Source organism: Magallana gigas, chromosome 4 (assembly GCF_963853765.1).
Source record: "Magallana gigas chromosome 4, xbMagGiga1.1, whole genome shotgun sequence".
NCBI lineage: Eukaryota > Metazoa > Mollusca > Bivalvia > Ostreida > Ostreidae > Magallana > Magallana gigas.
The window spans coordinates 1,956,379-1,976,560 of NC_088856.1; the positions used below are offsets into that span (position 1 = coordinate 1,956,379).

Sequence of the window (20,182 nt, forward strand, 5' to 3'; positions counted from 1 at the left end):
CTATTTTCAAATTAAACCACCACCTCACATTATGACCATCACCAGTGCTAAAAAATACAGTCAAACAACACATTACTTCCAATAAATAACACTGCCCACCACAAGAATATTTAATGGGTAACATACTAGTGATCTCCCCCTTTGGTTAGATTGTGGTCAATGCTCAAAACAAAAATGATGGGAATTACTGGCAGGCCTGGAAGTTTGCGATAGAAACAACCCTCTGTTCTTTCGCTGTTAGATACGTTGAGAAATGATATAGTAATATTAAAAAAATGTCCATTAAATTATCATTACGTAATTGTCAAGAAATTAATCTTAATCTGTATCTGTAATTTCAAATACTGTAACCAAAGACAATAAAATATATACAAGGGAAACAATTCAACGATTCCCGTTTTTATTTCCACTGTAAAAATAACAGCTGTTGGGTAAAATATCGATTTCAATCAATAATTTTTTTTTTTCAAAATTGAGCATTACTGAATCCTTCATATTGATTTGCTACAGTTTTGTTGAATCACATTTAAACTTACATGAATGAGAAGAGAGCGTGTTATTCAATTATTTGTTTTGACTTTATATATATATTGTTATATCTAACAACACTATAAAATATGTACTCATATTATGTAAATCAAACATTGAAACTTTATGTTATCTTCCTAAAACAGTTGAGCAAACAGGAAAAGATGTCTAAGCTACAAGGATGGTATTTTGTTTGAATAGATGTTTGATAGAAGGAAAAGAAATTTCGTGATGTACTGGAGTGTATTCAAATTTTTTTTGGTAATTGGTTGGTTGATCAACAAAAGGATACTACTTTGACACCACGTGATGAAATCTTACCTAAAACCAAGATGGCGAACATGGGTCTAGGTTCTCTGCTCTTATTCATCATACTTTGGGGTAAGTAATTATCATAAACAAATACATGTATTTCAACAACATTCGAGCGACTCTGTCTTATTGTTTTGTTCCGGCATTAAATTTGAATTAAGAAGGACCTGAATTTTACGGTTAAGCAAGTAAATCATTTTCTATCAACTGACTGCAATCGTTTCATGTACGTAAAATAGTTTCATAAAAAGTTATGCTTATTAATGTTCTCAAATCTTGATCACTCTAAACTACATGGTATTATATGAAGGGCTGGCTACTTTAGGACAAGCGCAATTTTGTTTCTTTACTTAGTTTATACAATTGATTACCTTATAAAATAAAATGCACATAAGTTAATAATACATATCCAGGAAGTTAAGGCGGTAAACCCCATATAATTTTATTCATTCAAGCTTAACCAATTTGCACAGAGATACAGAAAAGCGACACAATTATGAAAGAAACAGCTTCAATTACCGTAACCGATACCTAATCCCAACGTATTCAACAAGGCAAAAAAGGTTGATCAGCTGTTGATCTGCCTCTTTTCCAAATAGAGCGAAAGAAAAAGTATTATGGCAGACTTTGTTGATAAACGGAACTGTTATAAGATGTATTTAACATAGTTTGGGGTACTTGTTGTTTATGATTCAATTAATGTATGATGGTGTTGATGATGCGTGGATCCAGAAAATTTTTCCGGGGGGGTGTCTGAATTTCTGTTTCCCAAAATCATGACATTCCTAATCTGTGTGTGTGTGGGTGGGGGGGGGGGTGTAGTATACCTATAGCTCCAAGAAAAAATCAAACCAAGGAAAAAATATATCCGAAATCTTGAAATTCCTAATCCCTGGAAAGGGGGGGGGGGGTCCTAGGCACATTTGCGTATGTATTTTACATCTATATTTTACAATGTAAATTTTCCAGCCCCCCCTCTAGATCCCATCATGTGATATATTTATTATAAATTTATACGGTTAAAAGGTACATGATATTATAAATACAGCATAATCTATAGTATACACTTATCAGGTTTGTTTTTGAATGTCTACTGTGGTGTTTTGGGTTGTTACAGTTCAGCAGTGCAAGCCATCACTGACAAATTGTCAAATGTTCGGACAGACCATCAGCAATCTTTTTTAAAAGACATCCATACAGTCATAAAAAGATCAGTCATCTCCTTTCAAATTGTTTATCAGGTTTGAACCAGTCTACAAATGATGTATAATATAATCATCGTTTGGGATATAATACCCTACATGTGACAAAAAGTTACAGTAACAAAAATAAAAAAAACCCTCATATTTTTGTCTTTTATTTTGAAAAATGTGGTTAATCCACATTACTTATACCAAAAATTCGTAAACAAGTTTCTCTGCAACTCTTCCTGTTTTTAAGCTTAATCACTTAGTAGATCCAAACTTTTTTGGGGATAATAAACTGTCTCAAAAATTGTAGGTTTACATAGAAACTTGCTAATGCCAGAGTTAAGCGATTTGCTTCGACAAGAGAAGATAGTCGAAAGATAGTCTTCGACTATCTCTACGACGAATGCCGAATATTGAATTCGTACGCAATATTTGCTAAATATCGCGATAGTGTGACAGACGCTTATACTATTCGTTGGTACGGCAATGCCACATTAAGTATATTTCAGGTGATTCTATTTGTCACGATCTCATAAGCCTTTTAGATACGATTACATACAATCTGAAAATATTGTCCATATAGAATTCCAGATTGAATCATGATCTGATTCGAACACCACGATACGAGCCCCCGATTTAAGACGCTTGAATAAATGCAGATGCGTTCCTACACGTTTGATACGTTAACGCTGGCGATTCTTTTCACGACCAAGATAAAAGGTTATCTCGATTTAAGCCACGATTGCATTCCAACAAATATATCTAAAAACCCCTACTGACCGTATTGAAGCATCACAACTGAATTCAGCTTAGCGTTGTGTTTGTCTTGTTTAAGACTGATCAAGATCATCACGATGAGTGGAGCACAAATAAACAAAACCGCTTGAAAGCGACGTAATGAGGATTGATACGATGATAACGTATAATAAAAATGGAAAGTTAACCTTGTTGGTCGTAGAAAATTGCTTTTTTTCTGTGGTCAAAACGATTGCCATGACATACCTCGAAACCTATTTAGATTTGAAAGAATGACTACGATTACTCTTCGATAAAGTCCGCGATTTCAATCGCGCTGCGAATCGTGAAAGTAGGAAGGTAGCATTACCGAATGTTTTTGTAATTAATGTTTATTTATGCATTTCTTTAACAAAATAACAACATTACTCAAATAATTTTTCGTTTTTTCAATGTAAATCTATATCAATTTTAGAGTATTACATTCCAAATGGGCTAGTATATGCCATTTGGACGACTGGTCCTACTCTGTTTGAGTGATGTTACCCCCCCCCCCCCCCCGAAAAGATGCCACAGTTACCCTCCTCGTGCGAGACACTAGATAGAGGCATTCCTGCACGTGTTTACACATGATTTGACAAATATTATATTTGATGTTGATATTTTTCTGACAGATGTTGCAGAGGCTGCATACTGCTATACTTACACATCTTACTATGGCTACCGTACATACTACTGCTACTACAACTTGTACTTGTAAGTAAACACAAGCTTTACATTAATCAATATAGAAGCTAGTATTACTTTCCTTAGATTGAAGTCTCACTTGTTTTAACTCTATTATTTGATCCTAAAATACCTTATTTTGAAATTAAAGTACATTGTTTTAAATGGTTGTGAAAAGTTACACTGAGGCAGTTTTCTTTTACAATCATACACAAGATTAGTTTTCATTGCTCTGTATACCTATAGGCCCATTGGTTCTATTGCGGGAGCTGTGATTGGTTCTCTGGTATTCCTAGCGGCTATGATTGGATTAATCGTCTTCTTCTGCTGCATCCGACCGCGCCGTCTAGCGGCAAGAGGCCAAATACTGCACACACCTGGATCAAATGTCGCTGTCGTAGCCACGACAGGGGCAGGGGGTAAGTGATATAGTCTTCACTGGAAAAACATGAAGTTCTGCTTCCTGCAGGCCAACTTTTACTCGCGTGTGAGAAATTTTCGCAACCTTTGTTAGACTTTAGTCGCGACTATTTATTGACGCGAACTGGTCCGCTAAAGTCTATTATATCTGTTTAAGTTAATAAAAATGTACTTGATGTAGAAAAAATTAATCACTGTGAACAAGTTAATCACAGCGTGAACTCTCTTTCATTTCAATTCATTTTGAATATATGAACATATTTTGTTTTATTCTAATTTGTAAAATCTCAAAACAATTTTGTGTTTTACTGATTTACTATCGTGATAGATAGTTGCAAAATAGTTTACAGTGTTCTATATGCTCATTTAAAATGTTTAAGTGTAAGAATTATATAATTAACGTTTTCTTAGTCAATTAATGTTCTTTCAACGTGTTTCGGCAGGAGTACAGATGGGTGGAGGCTACATCAACACTGCCGCCTATCCTCCGGGGACTCAGCCCGCGTACCCCCCGGGGACTCAGCCCGCCTACCCCCCGGGGACACAGCCCGCCTACCCCCCGGGGACACAGCCCGCCTACCCCCAGTACAACTACCCCCCACAGGCGGCAGGACCAGACGGAAACCAAGCCCCTCCTCCTTATAAATAAATTATCATACGCAAATATTAAACTGCTTTTTTTTTACCCCTCTACCTTATATTTTAATGTAACAATGCATCATTGATATAAATATGCTTTTTATTCAAACATACGGTTTCAAAATGTATATATATATATATATATATATATATATATATATATATATATATATATATATATATATATATATACATGATTTTGTCAAATTAACATCAGCTTTTAACCTTTAGCATTTTCATTTTAAAATTCTTATTCTGGCATCTGAAATTTCATTTTTTATCCTTTTTATCCACAAGATAACGAATGTTCCGTTCAGTCTATTGTTTAGATTTGTTCAAAGTGTGACATCAAAAAAAACATTTGATTCATTTTGAAATAACAGGGTATATATCTGTTAATAATAAAAAAAAGTATTGCAATTGAGTTTTTTAGTTTTAAATGTTTATTAACTTGTGCATATAGAACGGTTAAGTTTTATTTATTTAGTTTGACCAATTATTGATAGTAATATAATATTCTGTTTTGTTACACGTAGAAGAATCTGTGTGATATTGATACAAATTGTTTTTATGAAAGAACATGTAATATCTAAATTCCTGTAATATGCAGTATGTTTATTAAATTTTTAATGTGTTTAAACATATCATGCTTCTTTCATTTGTCATATTTGCTGAAACAAATCAAAAAAATATTGACAATGAGTCACAGGTTAGCGAATCCGTCATATAACCCGCGACCTATCAAACAATATAAAAAACACTGGAAACTAACGCAATAAAACTTGACAAAAAAATATTGACAATGAGTCATAGGTCAGTTAATCCGTTATTATATAACCCGCGACATATCAAACGATAAAAAACCTGGATACTAACGCAATATAACTTTTACAAACTACATGTAAAAGGTAAATTTTGATAAATTCAAATGTATATGTAGTGTGAATTCACACACAATATCTTCGTATTTTATAATTTATGATCAAATAAATTTACTGACCTGAAGAACTAAAAATAACCTTATTGGCAAAGCACTTTTGATAGAGAAAAAAATTACCGCACTTTGAAATTATTTAGACCCTAGTCACAGTCAAAATTTTTTAAAAAGTAAAATGTGGTTTGAGTGTATACCAATATATGTAATTAAAGATTCACTCCCCGCACATTTTTTAAAAAACAAACCCTTTAAAACAAAAACAAAAATCCCAGACTTTTACAGTATGTAGATAGTTAAATCCTTCCAAATTATTCATGAATTAATCTACCGTCATCGAGGAGACAACCAATCTAATCCAATTTTCAAACCGGTATAATTGGTATCATAAGGAAAACCTGGGTGCCTGTACAGTACAAAACAAAATGGAAACGAAACGAAACGAACTGAAACGAAATCTACCGAAACGAAATCAAATCGAAACCAAACGAAACCAAAGCAAAACGAAACCTACAACAGAGCAAAATGAAGTCAAGTTCATTACTTTACATGTATATTTGAACATTTTAAAGTATATTACATGTATATATTAAAGTGTTTACTAGTATTTTAGAAGTAACGAGTTATGTTTGTTCATTTCTAGACGTGCTCATTTGGTGTGGATACGCTTCAAAAGTTATTGCCCATTTCTCTGAAAAAAAACCCTCCATAAAACAAAAAAAACCCCACCAAAAACCAAATTTAGACTCTAACTAAATATAAAACTCACGTTCCTAGTATCACTTTTGGTTATTTTTTTGATACAATCCATTAGTAATCATACTTGTAAACACAAAATCAGACTTTAGAACCTGGCGATTCTTGTGTCGTTATTGTCTATTATATTACCAAACATTATCAGATCACCCACTTTTAGAAACAGTAAAATAGAAGCGAAGGACTAGTAATTTTTTAATGGTAAATTGCAACTAGTCCTCGGCAGTTTAAAATAAACTGAGTTGTCGCACCTGCTTTCGCTTTTTAAGACAAAAAGTATTAGTTGCTACCTGACAGTCTGCCTAATTAAGTTATCCCAGTGAACTGAGGAGACCACCAAATTAAAGGGGAGACAAATTTCATTTTCATAAACTTTGATGCTAATGAGCATCCTAATATATAAAAAAGAGAGCTGACCCAACAAAAGTGTCTTTTTATGGTATAATACCAAACACATTCATCATCGTAATACTACATCGAGAAATTGACCCATCCACTTTTCATATAGAGAGATCAGTATTGAATTGTAAGTATAGTTTTGAACGACATAGTGCATTTATTTTAGAAGTTTGATAATTTATAAATGTCTATTGACATGCACTCTGAGAAATCCAATGGTTTAATAAACTTTTTATCTAACTATTGACTCAGAGCTTTTTGACAGTGTGTAACTTTGACATCACGTGATAAAATCTTATCTAAAAACAAGATGGCGAACATGGGTTTGAGTCCCCTGATCTTTTTTTTTGTACTTTGGGGTAAGTTATAATAATGACAATCGTATTTAATTGTTTTGGTGATGCTTTAAATTGAAGAATTATACTAGGTTTTGTTTAAATCTTGGTTTATTTTCCTCAAACAACATGACATTTGAATGTTATTGCTTCATAACAAAGATAAGCGGCGGTTTGCTATCTAATGTTTATTTGCTTAGTTCATCGCAATTGATTACCTTGAAAAATACGCTAGAATGGGATGTTAAAACTATATACCCCGGAAGTTCGAGAGACAAACCCTTTTTTTGTTTTGTATTTAATACGCAGATATAGAAATAGAATGGCAGAGAAGTTATGAGAAAAATTATGGCTTTGGATCACTTACCCTCACTGTTGCACGACTAAAACGTATTTAACTAGATACCCCCCCCCCACCTCTCCAAATAAAATGGACCAGATTTTACAGGCTCATAGTTGTGCCCAGTACCTTAGAAAGTTACCTTAAGCATTATATGAATGTACTTCTTTATAATATGGATTCTTTAAAATATTATAAAGATATTGATTTACTCTCAGAGGTTGTTGATATTCAATGTTCCATAGAACCCTTTCCGTTAGCCAATCCCCCGTCTGAATATATGACTATCGAACACTTTTACTGGGGAATGGTGACCAAATGGTAGATCCCACCCCATTGAAAGCTGGCTTCATTGTGGTGTTTCCCCATGTATAGTCTTCTATATATACCGTAGTAGATTTTTAGATGACGTTTATTTTTTCATAATAAGTATATACCCTGTTTTTAGCCCATCTCAGAAATTAACAGGCAAACCTGACACTGGTGTGCATTATCTGATGGCAATAGTCAGGTATAACAAATTTTGACACATTCCCAAGAATCAACTTTTTAAATGTAACAATTGATGATGTTTAAAATATTTCTCTCTACTTATCGATGTCTAGCTGGTGTCTAGGATAAGAAACTGTGAAATTCTTGGATCCGAGAGGTAGGCTTCTAAAGCAGGAAAAGGGGAGCTATGAATACACATACAACAGTCTATATAATACATGCTGTTGAAATTTTCTGCCAGATGTCGCTAATGTGACCTGTTTACAGCCTATATGATACATGCTGTTGATATTTTCTGACAGATGTCGCTGATGTGACCTGTTTACAGCCTATATAATAAATCTGTTTACAGTCTATATGATACATGCTGTTGATATTTTCTGGATGTGACTTGTTAACAGACTATATGATACATGCTGTTGATATTTTCTGACAGATGTCGCTGATGTGACCTGTTTACAGCCTTTATGATACATGCTGTTGATATTTTCTGACAGATGTCGCTGATGCTAGGTACTGCTATGAATACACATACAACGGTGGCTATGTATCCTACTATTGTAGCTACTACAGTCACGTGTACTTGTAAGTTAATATAGTTTATCTATTAATCAATCCAGACCGCAGTTTTATTTTCATTTTATTAATTGAAATGCAACTGGTTTTGAATTCTTTAATTAATTGAAATGCATTACGACGACAACTTCTCCCTTTATAAGCGCTTCTTCTTTTTTTTTTTGCAGTTAGTGATAAGCTAATTAATAGTTTAAGCTGCTTTTACGGCCATTTGTATATAACACATTTGTAATTAAAATGTAACTCATTTTTTTTTAAAATTGTCTTAATTTTTGTTATCAAAATACGTCATATGAAAACTATAATGCAATAGGTACATGGAGGCATTTCCTCAGCTTTGTTCTTATATATCATGCATAAGATTACTATGTCTGCTATTTACCTCCAGACCAATTGGTTCTATCGTGGGAGCTGTAATTGGTTCTCTGGTGGGCATAGCCTGTCTGATTGGAATCATCGTATTCTTCTGCTGCATCCGACCACGCCGCTTAGCGGCAAGAGGCCAAGTACTGCACCCGCCTGGAACAAATGTTGCCGTAATGGCGTCGACAACTGGAGGTTTGTGATTCGTTTTTTTTTTATTATAACATATATATTTTGTTTACAAACTGCATGTTATTCTTACTGAGAAAAGTTTGCAAGATCATTATCGTTTAGAACCTTGATTTTATAATGGCCATTGTTGCCTAGGTAAGCGATGGGGTCAATGAGCCTCTTGATTAATTTATTATAAGAATTATAGTTGTTCGTTAGCTGAATTACACCTATGTGTTTTTTCTGCATCAGGAGTACAGATGGGTGGAGGCTATATCAACACTGCCGCCTATCCCCCGGGGACACAGCCCGCGTACCCCCAGTACAATTATCCCCCACAGGCTGCGGCACCAGGCGGATACCAACCTCCTCCCGCTTATAAATAAACTCTCATGTTAGTGTCACGCTGCCCCCCTTCTTTGCCTTATTGAAAAACACTTGTTAATGTCACAATGATTGTTCGATAATAATCCGCTTTTTATGAAAACTCAAAGTTTTCGAAATGCATGCATATATATATATATATATATATATATATATATATATATATATATATATATATATATATATATATATATATATATAATTTAGATTATTGATTTATCAATGTAATTTTGTCATTTTGAATTCATTATTTTTTTCAAATACTTAATTTGTGTCTCTACCATAATATGTCATTAAAAGCTATTGGAATAACCTTAAAATAACAGTGTATATTATTTGTTAGAATTGAATTGATTTATGTAGGTTTTATACGGTTATCGTTCCATACATGTTAAAAAAAGTTTACTAATCGGTACAACTTGTACTATGTTCTTTCCATCAATTTTGGGATATTTACTTGTATCAGATTGTTAAAGATAAGTTAAAAAATCTTCGATTTTAAACTTTTAATGTAACATTGTTTTTCGTTTTATGGATTTTTGAGATGGTTGAGAGTTTGTTATTGTCATTTTTTTATCATAAAAATTACTGAGAGATGAAATATTCTAATGAAAGTTAAATGAAAGTTATTTTTATTTAATTAAGCTTCATAAAGCGAATAAAGGAAAATTAGACAAGTTTTGCTTTAGAACGTTTTCTCTATTATCTACTCCACTTCAAATCAAAGGATAAAAACGCGTAAAGATTACTTCAGGTTTGAGTTAAGGACAAGGATAAGCAATTGCAATAGAGAAGCCAGTTGCTATCAAGTGTTTTTTTTTTTGCTTACATCCTTTGATAAAGTCTTGGATTTGAAAGAAAAACCTCCACAAATTTCGACTTGTTAATACTACCAGAAATCTTACATTAAAGCTGAATGGAAATACCCGGTGGTGTTAATCAGAGCGTTGCAATATCGATTTTGTCTTATTTGCATTCATAAAATTACTTGGTATTCAACTGTTACTGTGACATAAACCCAAAAAGGCTAATGTCCAAATTGTAGAATGTAAGTTATATATACGAGATCTTTATCAATGATAAGTATTTTATAGTTAAACTAATACTCTTTAGTTATAATGAAGAAAGAAATGAATACTCTTTAGTTATAATAAAGAGAAAGTTATTTGGTACATTATATATATATGTATTTAACTGTCTATTTTCTAATATGTGCACATTGCTTACCATTACAAAACAGAGTGCAGTATTTGTTTATCTACACCAGTATTAGAAAGAAATATTTAATAAAGGCTTTTATTTATCAGACGCCCTAAACTCGTCTATATTTAGATAAACGGGTCTTCATGAAAACGCGTGTTGCTAAAACGCGGAACAGAAAACGGAACAGAAAGCGGAACGGGATGGATTACGGAAAATGTTATATAATGTTATTTACTTGATAGATGTGTTAAACAAGCTTAAAACAATATACTTCATGTATTTTTAGTATTGTTAAAACTACTCTCCATATTCAAGTTAATTATTTATTTTTTTTTTTTTTTAGAAAATGTATGATTTTCTTCCAATTAACATCATATGCTTTGACCACTAGTCCCAGTTTATAAAACTAAACAACATATCCATATCTCTATTTGGATTTAGTTGCAGGAATTTACAATAACGTAGGTAAACGTAAAAAATTGCCAATCCTTAAATATTACAATAACATATGTAAACGAATGCCAATTTTGGAACAATTTTAGGGAGATTTTGCAGTACATCTAGAGCGTTAGTGATCCAATGAAATGATTCTGTTTTCGATTAATTTTCTTTAAAATAGCGAGACGAAAACGTTAGCAAACAGATGTTGCAGCTAAAACCTTTAACAATGAAAGTGGATGTTGTTCGTCGGTCACGGTATTGATATCAATAATGCTATTGATAAATGTTTAAAATAGTATCACTAAAAATTCAATGTGGATGAGGGTACACCACGTTTGAATTTTTTAAGAATAAGTATAAAATCCCAAACAAGTTTTAAAGTCATGAAAAACACAACCAAACGCTTCAGCCAACTGCCCTTCACTATTTTTCCAATAATATTACAAAGAAAAGTAATAAAAAAGTTATTTTAAAAGCTTATTTAATCACAATGTCTGTACATTTCATTTCTCCGTTTCGTACTTTATTAAGCAATGATTTAGTTGATAGACATTCGTACGAATTAATCAAATAATAACGCAACCTTTTGATAATAATCATTTATGAAATATGAATAAATGTTATAAAGTAAAAATTTGTATCAAATCTATACAATATTTAAGCATTAAACGTCATGATATTTTTCCGTTTTCCGTTCCGTTCCGCTTTCCGTTCCGCTTTCCGTTCCGTTTTCCGTTCCGCGTTTTAGCAACACCCTCATGAACCGGTTTAAATTATTTACTAATTATAGCACTTCAGAAGTACTGAAGGTATTGAATAAGTAGAAATTACATTAACAGCTATTAGGAGAGCCACTTTTCTGTAAGTATTATTGTATTCCCGCAAGTGTATCTACGGCAAAACTTTTAACTTAAAAATATGATAAATAAACATAACTAATAGAATGGAATGTTAAAAATAGGCATGATCACATTTGTAATTTTAGACTTGTAAACCTTTGACAGTCAGGTGACACCATATTCTTATTCCATTATTGATAATATCTAAGAACTAAGAAGATGTGTCATGGCATGTGAAGATCTTGATGAATGTTACAATCCATGACGTCTCTGTATTAAAGAACCTGCACAAACTAGAGATAAATAGGGAAAAGGGTCCTTTAAATCAAGTCACAGGACCCCTTTTAAAACTTTACAACGTAATCTTGCGATAACTCGAATTGTTTGCAAAACGAGCGAAAATTTTAAAGTTTTTCTTGCTAGGGTGCTCATTGAAACAAATTTCAAATTAATATTTTTTTATTTGAAAGGTAACATGCCGTTTCCATCGGAAGAGAACATCTGGTTTTTAAAACTCAGTGCTTTGATTTTAAATACTGGAGGCTTTATCATGACACACGCATTGAAGGAAAAAATAAAAGCTGAACAACCTACGTTTCCAGATTTTCTAAATAATAAAAAACATGACGTGTTTCATCTTTTCTTCAAACATTTGTGTTGTTTGTGTCTACCTCACGCAAATAATCGGCAGTATGGACAAGTAAGGTCAACCTACCAGTGGGAGTTACTATATGTAAAAAATGAAGCAAGGAAATGTCGCAATAGAAAAAAAAATTGCTGCTGCGTATATGACATAAAACCTAATGTGAACGAAGATGATCTGGATATATCTTTAAAAATTTGTTTGCTTGTTAATTTATTTCAACTTTCTGGGCAAGAAAAACAGAATCTTGAAAAGCTTCGCAAGCAGAGAAACACGTACTTTGGTCATGCACCCAAAGCAAGCATAAATGAATCTGATTATATTCATACATTTGATGACGTGGCTTTTGTTTTAAAAAGCATTGCATTTCCTTATGGAACATCATTACATAATCAAATATGCAAAGACATCGACGAAATTAAGGATGATCCCATGCTTAAAATGGGTTATCAGATGATAATTAATTGGATCAAACAATCGGACGGACCCCATGCACGTGTGATTCAAGAAGATTTTGAAAAAGCAATAACAAAAGTAATGGACGAAATCAAAAAGGTAATGCTAATTTTCTATTATTCAAACTTTTAAATAAATGCCAAAAACAAACTTTTCAAGACTTCACATCTCACATATTCACTTCTCTACAAGTATAGAGACATTGACACTGTCAAATATTTTCTTTAGTTAACTCTTTCTCTCTAAAAATTTAAAGGGTGCGTGATTAAAAGAGATTAAATGAGACTAGGGAAACACTAGTTAACAAAAACATATATCTAAACAAGAAAATGCTTTCTTTTGAGATTTACGACCAATTGATAATTGGGATGTGTAGATTTCAGTTCTGTTATTTTCTACAAAGATATGAATGTATGATCCATTTTCATAAGAAATAGTTGGAATTTTTCTTGGTGGATATAAATATATGTATGTTTTAATACACTCATAATAATTTCATTTACATATAAATACATGTACTTCGATTTCCTTGAAGCTTATATGGAGACATTTTAGCATATAACGATTGATTTGCAAATGATTTTCACACTTAACAAATTTACGGTTGTTGAAAACTAATAACAGTTTCTCAATAACAGTTCTATTAATGACACTGTTCGGGACACTCATATATTTTCTGGCAAAACAATTACTCTGCTGTTAGTATCAATGTTTTATATTCTATACATGGTGCTAAATTTTACTTTTAATATTCACTACATTTAACTGCCAGGTAGATTGATTCATTCATGCAGATTGCATAAATCATCATTCAGTGTTATTTTGTACAAAAATGAAAAAAACCTCTACAACTTGCCAAACAAAAATGCCACGTTTTAGCTCACCTGGAGTGAAAGCTCAAGTGAGCTCTTCTTATCACATTTTGTCTGTCTGTAAACTTTTCACATTTTCAAAATCTTCTCGGGAACAACAGCGCCAATTTCAATCAAACTTGACACAAAGCACCCTTAGGCAAAAGTGATAAATTAAGTTAAATAAAGTTGTAAAAATTAAGGACCACGCCCATTTACAAGGGAATATAATTAGGAATAAATGAAAATTTCCGTAAAATTTTCAAAAATCTTCTCAAGAACCATTTGGTAAGGAAAGCTGAACTTAACTGGAAGCAGCCTAAGGTTGTGAGATTCAAAGTTGTAAAAATCATGACCCCAGGGGTAGGTAGGGCCACAATGGGGGTCAAATTTTTCATAGGAATATAGAAAATAAATCTTTAAAAATCTTCTCAGAAACCAATCTGCCATGAAAACTGAAAGTTTATGTGGAAGCATTCTTAGATTGTGTAGATTAAAAATCAATAAAATCATGACCCCTGGAGGTAGGTCTTCTTCTCAGAAACAAATCGGCTGAAACTTGTGTGAAAGCATCTTCATGTAGGGTATATTCAAGTGTGTTCAAATCACGACCCCCGGGGATAGAATGAGTTCACAACGGGGGGGGGGGGGAGGGAGGGTGTTACATAGGAATATGTAAGGAAATATCTTTAAAAATCTTCATCTAAAAATCCATTAGCTTAGAAAAGTCGTAGCTTTAGTGAAAGCAACTTAAAATGTTGCAGATTCAAATTCGTTAAAATTGGAATCTTTAGAGGTAGGGAGGGACCAGATTGGGGATCCAACTGTACAAAGGAAAACATTTTAATCAATCGCAAATTATAGCACACAGCGGGTGCAACCGGTCAGCAGAGGATGCTCACTCCTCATAGGCACCTGATCCTACCTCTTTTTTTTTTTAGAGGGCCTTGTTGCTCTGCTTTGAATTTGTATTTTGTCTTATTGATTTTTGAGATGGTTGATAGTTTGTTATAGTAATTTTTCACCTTAAAAACAAACAGGGAAACATATGATATTTCAAAACAGATGTAAACACTACCTTCTTAATAACATCAAATTTATATTTCATATATACACCAACCTATAAAGTTTTTATAGAGTATAGCAAGACATTTATTACAATTTTTTAATATCTTCTCGTTTGTTATACATGTGTAGCATTTGATCTCAAAATTAAATCGTATTTTTAACCATTGTAAATGTATAGAATGTAAAGTATAGGTTTTTAATCGTTTACAAAAATTCTAATATCATTAGTCGAGTTGCAAGTGAGATATATAATTTTGTATACAAAGCATCTTATAGATCTACACATTTGACATATTAGATTTAGGGGATCTTCAATTGTTTTTTCATTCAATTGTTTATAGTATCAAATGGAGGAAACAGGAGAAAAGAAACCAAAAGGTAATCAAATCATCTAAGTTATTAGCTATCTAATACTAGTCACAACTGGAATTGTTGAACCTTAAGTAGATTTAAAAACGCAAAATATAAAATATATAAGACGAGTAATGCTTAATTTCAATCATTAAAATAGCAACGTACAACCTTAGTAAGGTTTTTATAAATACAAAATTGATAAAAAAAACTCAACCCCCCTCAATGTTTACATGTTTTTTTAATAAGATTCCAAATTTGAAATAAACATTTTTATTTAATTTTCGTTTTAAAAACATACCTTACAAAGACCAATTATCAATGTGATTAGTCCTGGTTTGATTAAAATGCAATGCCAATGCCAAATACAATTAAGTAATGTTTTTTTTTTTTTTTTTTTATAATTTATTTCTTTTTCAAAGAAACAGACATGCAAAACAGACATTCAATCATACACACACACATACACACTTATGAATAAACACTGAAATTTATTATTTTGTGGTTACTTGCTTATATGGGAAAAAGATTAAGTATAGAAAAAAATATTCATGATACAGTGTAATAAAAATAAATCAGATATCAGCAGCCAAGATATCTTTCCAACTATCCCATAAGTTTTCAAAATATTGTAGTTTACCAGTTTGTATTGCAGCATATCTTTCAATATTGTATTTTAGTTTTAAGTGATAAAGGAAACCAATCAGACATGGTGTCTTATTTGACATAAGACAACAAAAAATATATTGTTTCATATACAGAATTATAAAATTAATTACTTTGTTATGAAATGACAATGGAAGTTGGCCAAGTATAATATTAAACATATTAAATCCAATTCTTTCAGAGGTCTTTCTATAAATGTATAAACTAAGTTCACTCCACAGGGTATGTATTTTCTCACAGGAAATAAAAACATGTATTATTGTTTCCACATTGTTTTTACAAAACCCACATGTGTCAGTATTTTTAATATTGATTTTTTTAAGGTAGTATCCAACTGGAAGAATTTTGTGTAAAATTCTAAATTGAAGCCATTGTACAGAAGAATCTTTGGTAGTTTTAAAACAAATCTTAAATATATCATATACAGTAAGATCTTCAACATTATAATCAACCAGATCCTTTTTCCATCTGGTTACAGCAATTGGAACAACCACATTAAGTAATTAAGTAATGTTTAATAAAATGCAATGATTGCAGGTCATTTAAATCTCCAAGACAGCGATGAAATGCTACGAAAGAAAGTAGAAAAGAAATTAAGTGGTACGGATATTGAATATTTAAAACGATTTTCATTCTTTGTTTTCATTTTATTGTAGCGACCATTTAAAAAATCTACAGTAATTATTATTTCTTTTAGAAATTAAATTCCATTCTGTCCATGGTGTAAATCAAAAGAAAAAGACTAGGTCGTCTTTGTCAACAAGCTTTTCCTTAACAAAAAGAACCAAAGATGGACCCATTAAAAGAGGTAAATATAATGTTCAATCAAAATACCTATTTTATACCGACGTTTTTAGAAGGACACATTAAAAATATTTGAATGACAAATGAATCTGAAATAATAAACTGAATCTGAAATAATAAATTTTTTCGTAGCGATACCTGGTGATGAACCTGAATATGTGAACAACATTCATTCCTTAAAATCAGACGAGATGATCCTTTTGTTGGCAATAATAAAAGCGTGTAAAACTAGAAGTAAACGATCATTTGAAAATAAAATGGCAGAAATACCTGAACAATGTCAGTTTTTGCGTGCCAAAGATGAAAGAGGGTATCGTGTAATACATTATGCTTCTGAGAGAATGGATAATTCAATTCCTTTTCTGGAGGTTTTAATCAACCATGGTGCAAATCTTGCGGACAAAACTTCAGACGGAATGACGGTTTTACACATCGCTTGCAAAAATGGTAACGTTAAGCTCTGTCAATTTTGTTTGTCGAAAGAACCTGATCTGCTTAACATTGAAGACTGCAATGGATGGAATGCGATGTTGTTTGCCTCATTTTACGGAAATAAATCGGTCATATCATTTTTAAGAAAAAACTATAGAGAGGTATGCATTACATCAGGCACAACTTCCGTCAACATCCTCCATTTAGCATGTTTAAGTGGAAACAGTAGCCTTTATATAGAACTTCAGAAAACATATCCTGAGATTACACGCGAAAAAGATAACGAAGGAAGAATTATCGCGCACTATGCAGCACGTGGAGGAAATAAAAAAATCTTAAAGATGCTTATTACTTCTAAATGGGTGTCAGAAGAGTTAAAAGTATCAATATACCCCAGAAATATTTTGCACATTGCTTGTCTGTATAGTGACAGGAGAATTGTCAATCTGATAATTTCCGAATATCCATTCATGCTCCATGAAGCCGACAATGAAGGCTATAATGCTGCCCATTATGCAGCGTTTGGGGGAAATGTATCAGTGATGCGTCTTCTAATGGAATATCTGAATGACAAGGTACAGCAGTACAGTATTAACTGTAACAACAACATCAATATTTTACAAACAGCTTGTATTTATAGAAAAACGGAGATGTGGAAATTCATTGCACAGAAGTTACCAAAACTCGTTTTGGAAAGAGATGATAATGGTTGGTTAATACAACATGTGGCAGCAAGATGTGGTAATATTGATGTTTTGAAAATTATCGTAGAAGACAAATATGTGGAAGACATAACTCCCAAAGACCAAAATGGAAGAACAATTTTACACATTGCCAGTCTCTATGGGAAATTCAATGTATGTGAGTACCTTGTGTCCAAATTTCCTGACTTGATTAAAGAAAGAGATGAATATGGTTGTCCGGCCTGTGTTCTAGCTGCAAGGGGAGGTAATCTGAAAGCTTTTAAGCTGCTTCATGAAATATCCAACTCATTTCTCACCAACGAAGACAAAAAGAACATGTATGATGCTGCAAAACTGTCAAATAATGAAGAAATTATAAGGCTCACAGGAGATAGTTATCAAGACAACAACTTGACGGAAGCCATTCAGGACCCAACTGTCGGTGATGTTGAAGAAATTACATTTAGCCTGGAGAAGGAATCAGATGACAGACTGAGTACATGTAGTGGCTATAGCGAAAGCACGTTCTGATGAAAATTTTTATACATTTACCAGTGTTTATTTCTTCTGCAATTGCAAACAGCAATTAAAGTGACTGATATGCATTTTGAGGCTAATTATATTATTAAAATGCTATCATATTGTTACTTTCTTTGTAAGAAAAGATATTGTAGGTTATCTTTGTCAATGATCCTTATGAGATTATGAGAGTCAGGGATAATTGTGAAGCGCAATTTCAATGTGTATTCATAATTTCAATTAGATGTGAAACCATGATATTATTTTTAAAATCTAGGGTCTAAAGACCTTATAGTGATTTCATTGTTTCTTTTTATTATTATTTTTTATTAATTTTTAAAAAGATTTCTTAAGAACTATTTAAGAAATAATGTACGAGTTATCGTGAATGTTGCAGAATGACCTCCGAGGTTGAGACATGTTGTTTTGAAATATAAAAGCCGAGGCGTTAGCCGAAGCTTTAATATTTTAAACAACATTTCGAGACCGAGGACGTTATCCTGCAACATTCAGGAAAACAAGAACTTTATTTTTATTCTACTAACAGCCCAGTATTTCTACAGATCGTTTCTCCTATAGAGAGACGATCTAGGTCATACAGACGGATGTTCTGTGAAACCCCAGCGGTTATGTTAGTAATATTTACATGTGTATCGATCAAACGAATCACATGCAGACGACAGAATTGTTTCTTGCGATTTTTGATAAATAATAAATAAGTTGCATGTCGACATCAGTAGGTAGCGTATCTAGCATCTTGGATGTCACATGTTGGCGATATTGGAGATTTTTTGAGATTTTGTATAATTCTTATCTGATTGCAATTTTCTTGCATGTCAACATAGCTATGTCACTGGCGGATTTAAGGGGGGGGGGGGGCGTGGAGGGCGCACGCCCCCCCCCCCCCCTAAAATTTTTAAAGTATGCATGACTGTAGATGATTTGATAAATTTTACATAGAAAAGTTAGCATTTTGTGTTTCACTTTATTTATAATTATGCCTGACTCAATGTTACACCTCATTGATACACCAGCTGTTCTATGCTGAATGTAATTCTGCTGCTCTATAAACATCTATAAACATCTGATCCTAATGCATGTTGACAGTCAATTCAACTGTGTTTAAAACAAGCAGTGTTGGTCATTTCATTATGGTGGCTGCATCAAATTCCCCAGGGCCCTGAACTTGGGGCTTCGACCAAGAATCGACCAAGAATCGACTGGAAATCACAGCAGTTGTTTCAAGTGTAGACTGCGCGGTCATTTCCCTATTGCGATGCAAGCAAAAATTTCTGAATATTTAAAAGCTGGTCGAAGGTAAATATATAATTGCATTTAAAACCAGATGGTCTATATGCAATAATTAATTAATTACTATATATTTTTTGAATTTTTTTTCTAGGTAAATAGATGCATCAGATATTTCTAACAGCTAACATATAGGGGGTCGGATACCGTAACGTCATTAGAATGTTGTAACTTTGATAACCTGGTTAATTTTGGGAGTTCACAAATGCCTAAAATATTTTGTTTTTAATCCAATACATGTATTAGGTATAATTTAAGTAACAATATGTGTCAAATTGTTATATATATGTTATAGGCTTTTGTGTAAAGGAAGTAAGCACCAAGGGGAAATAGTAGATGACAGAAGTCTGGTGATTAAAAGAAATGAAAACTTTATCTATGATTATTTTTATTGCTTATTTCATCTTTTAAAAGTCTACATAACTAAAAAAAATTACACTATTTTGAGCCTGGTTTTACCTTCAAAATACACGAAAACCCAGCCTCAAGGCGGCCCCCAGACCCCCTGCCTAAATAATTTTATCCACGCCCCCCCCCCCCCCCCCCTAACTACAAATCCTGTATCCGCCCCTGCATGTTGCATGTTGAAATAATCTACGGAAACGTATAACCACCTCT

General features: G+C 32.7%; 2 protein-coding genes across 3 annotated transcripts; both read left to right on the top strand.

The window, feature by feature from the left end:
• Positions 1 to 716: 716 nt before the first annotated feature.
• On the top strand, positions 717 to 5,192 carry LOC105325989 (uncharacterized). Its single transcript, XM_066080871.1, has 5 exons — positions 717 to 909; positions 3,440 to 3,521; positions 3,738 to 3,910; positions 4,355 to 4,685; positions 4,744 to 5,192. Exons 1-4 carry the CDS (start codon positions 861 to 863, stop codon positions 4,558 to 4,560), a joined length of 510 nt encoding a protein of 169 aa, XP_065936943.1. The 5' UTR covers positions 717 to 860; the 3' UTR covers positions 4,561 to 4,685; positions 4,744 to 5,192.
• A 1,717-nt stretch (positions 5,193 to 6,909) lies between these two features.
• On the top strand, positions 6,910 to 19,110 carry LOC105325988 (alpha-latrocrustotoxin-Lt1a). 2 transcript variants are annotated; one of them, XM_066080874.1, is made up of 6 exons: positions 11,672 to 11,805; positions 12,254 to 12,981; positions 15,143 to 15,179; positions 16,356 to 16,418; positions 16,516 to 16,626; positions 16,755 to 19,110. In XM_066080874.1, exons 2-6 carry the CDS (start codon positions 12,259 to 12,261, stop codon positions 18,266 to 18,268), a joined length of 2,448 nt encoding a protein of 815 aa, XP_065936946.1. In that variant the 5' UTR covers positions 11,672 to 11,805; positions 12,254 to 12,258; the 3' UTR covers positions 18,269 to 19,110. The 2 variants fall into 2 exon arrangements, with proteins under 2 accessions (XP_011424119.3, XP_065936946.1); XM_011425817.4 differs by lacking the exons at positions 11,672 to 11,805; positions 12,254 to 12,981; positions 15,143 to 15,179; ... (1 more) ...; positions 16,516 to 16,626; positions 16,755 to 19,110 and adding exons at positions 6,910 to 6,998; positions 8,304 to 8,391; positions 8,771 to 8,940; positions 9,169 to 9,387.
• Positions 19,111 to 20,182: the final 1,072 nt, after the last annotated feature.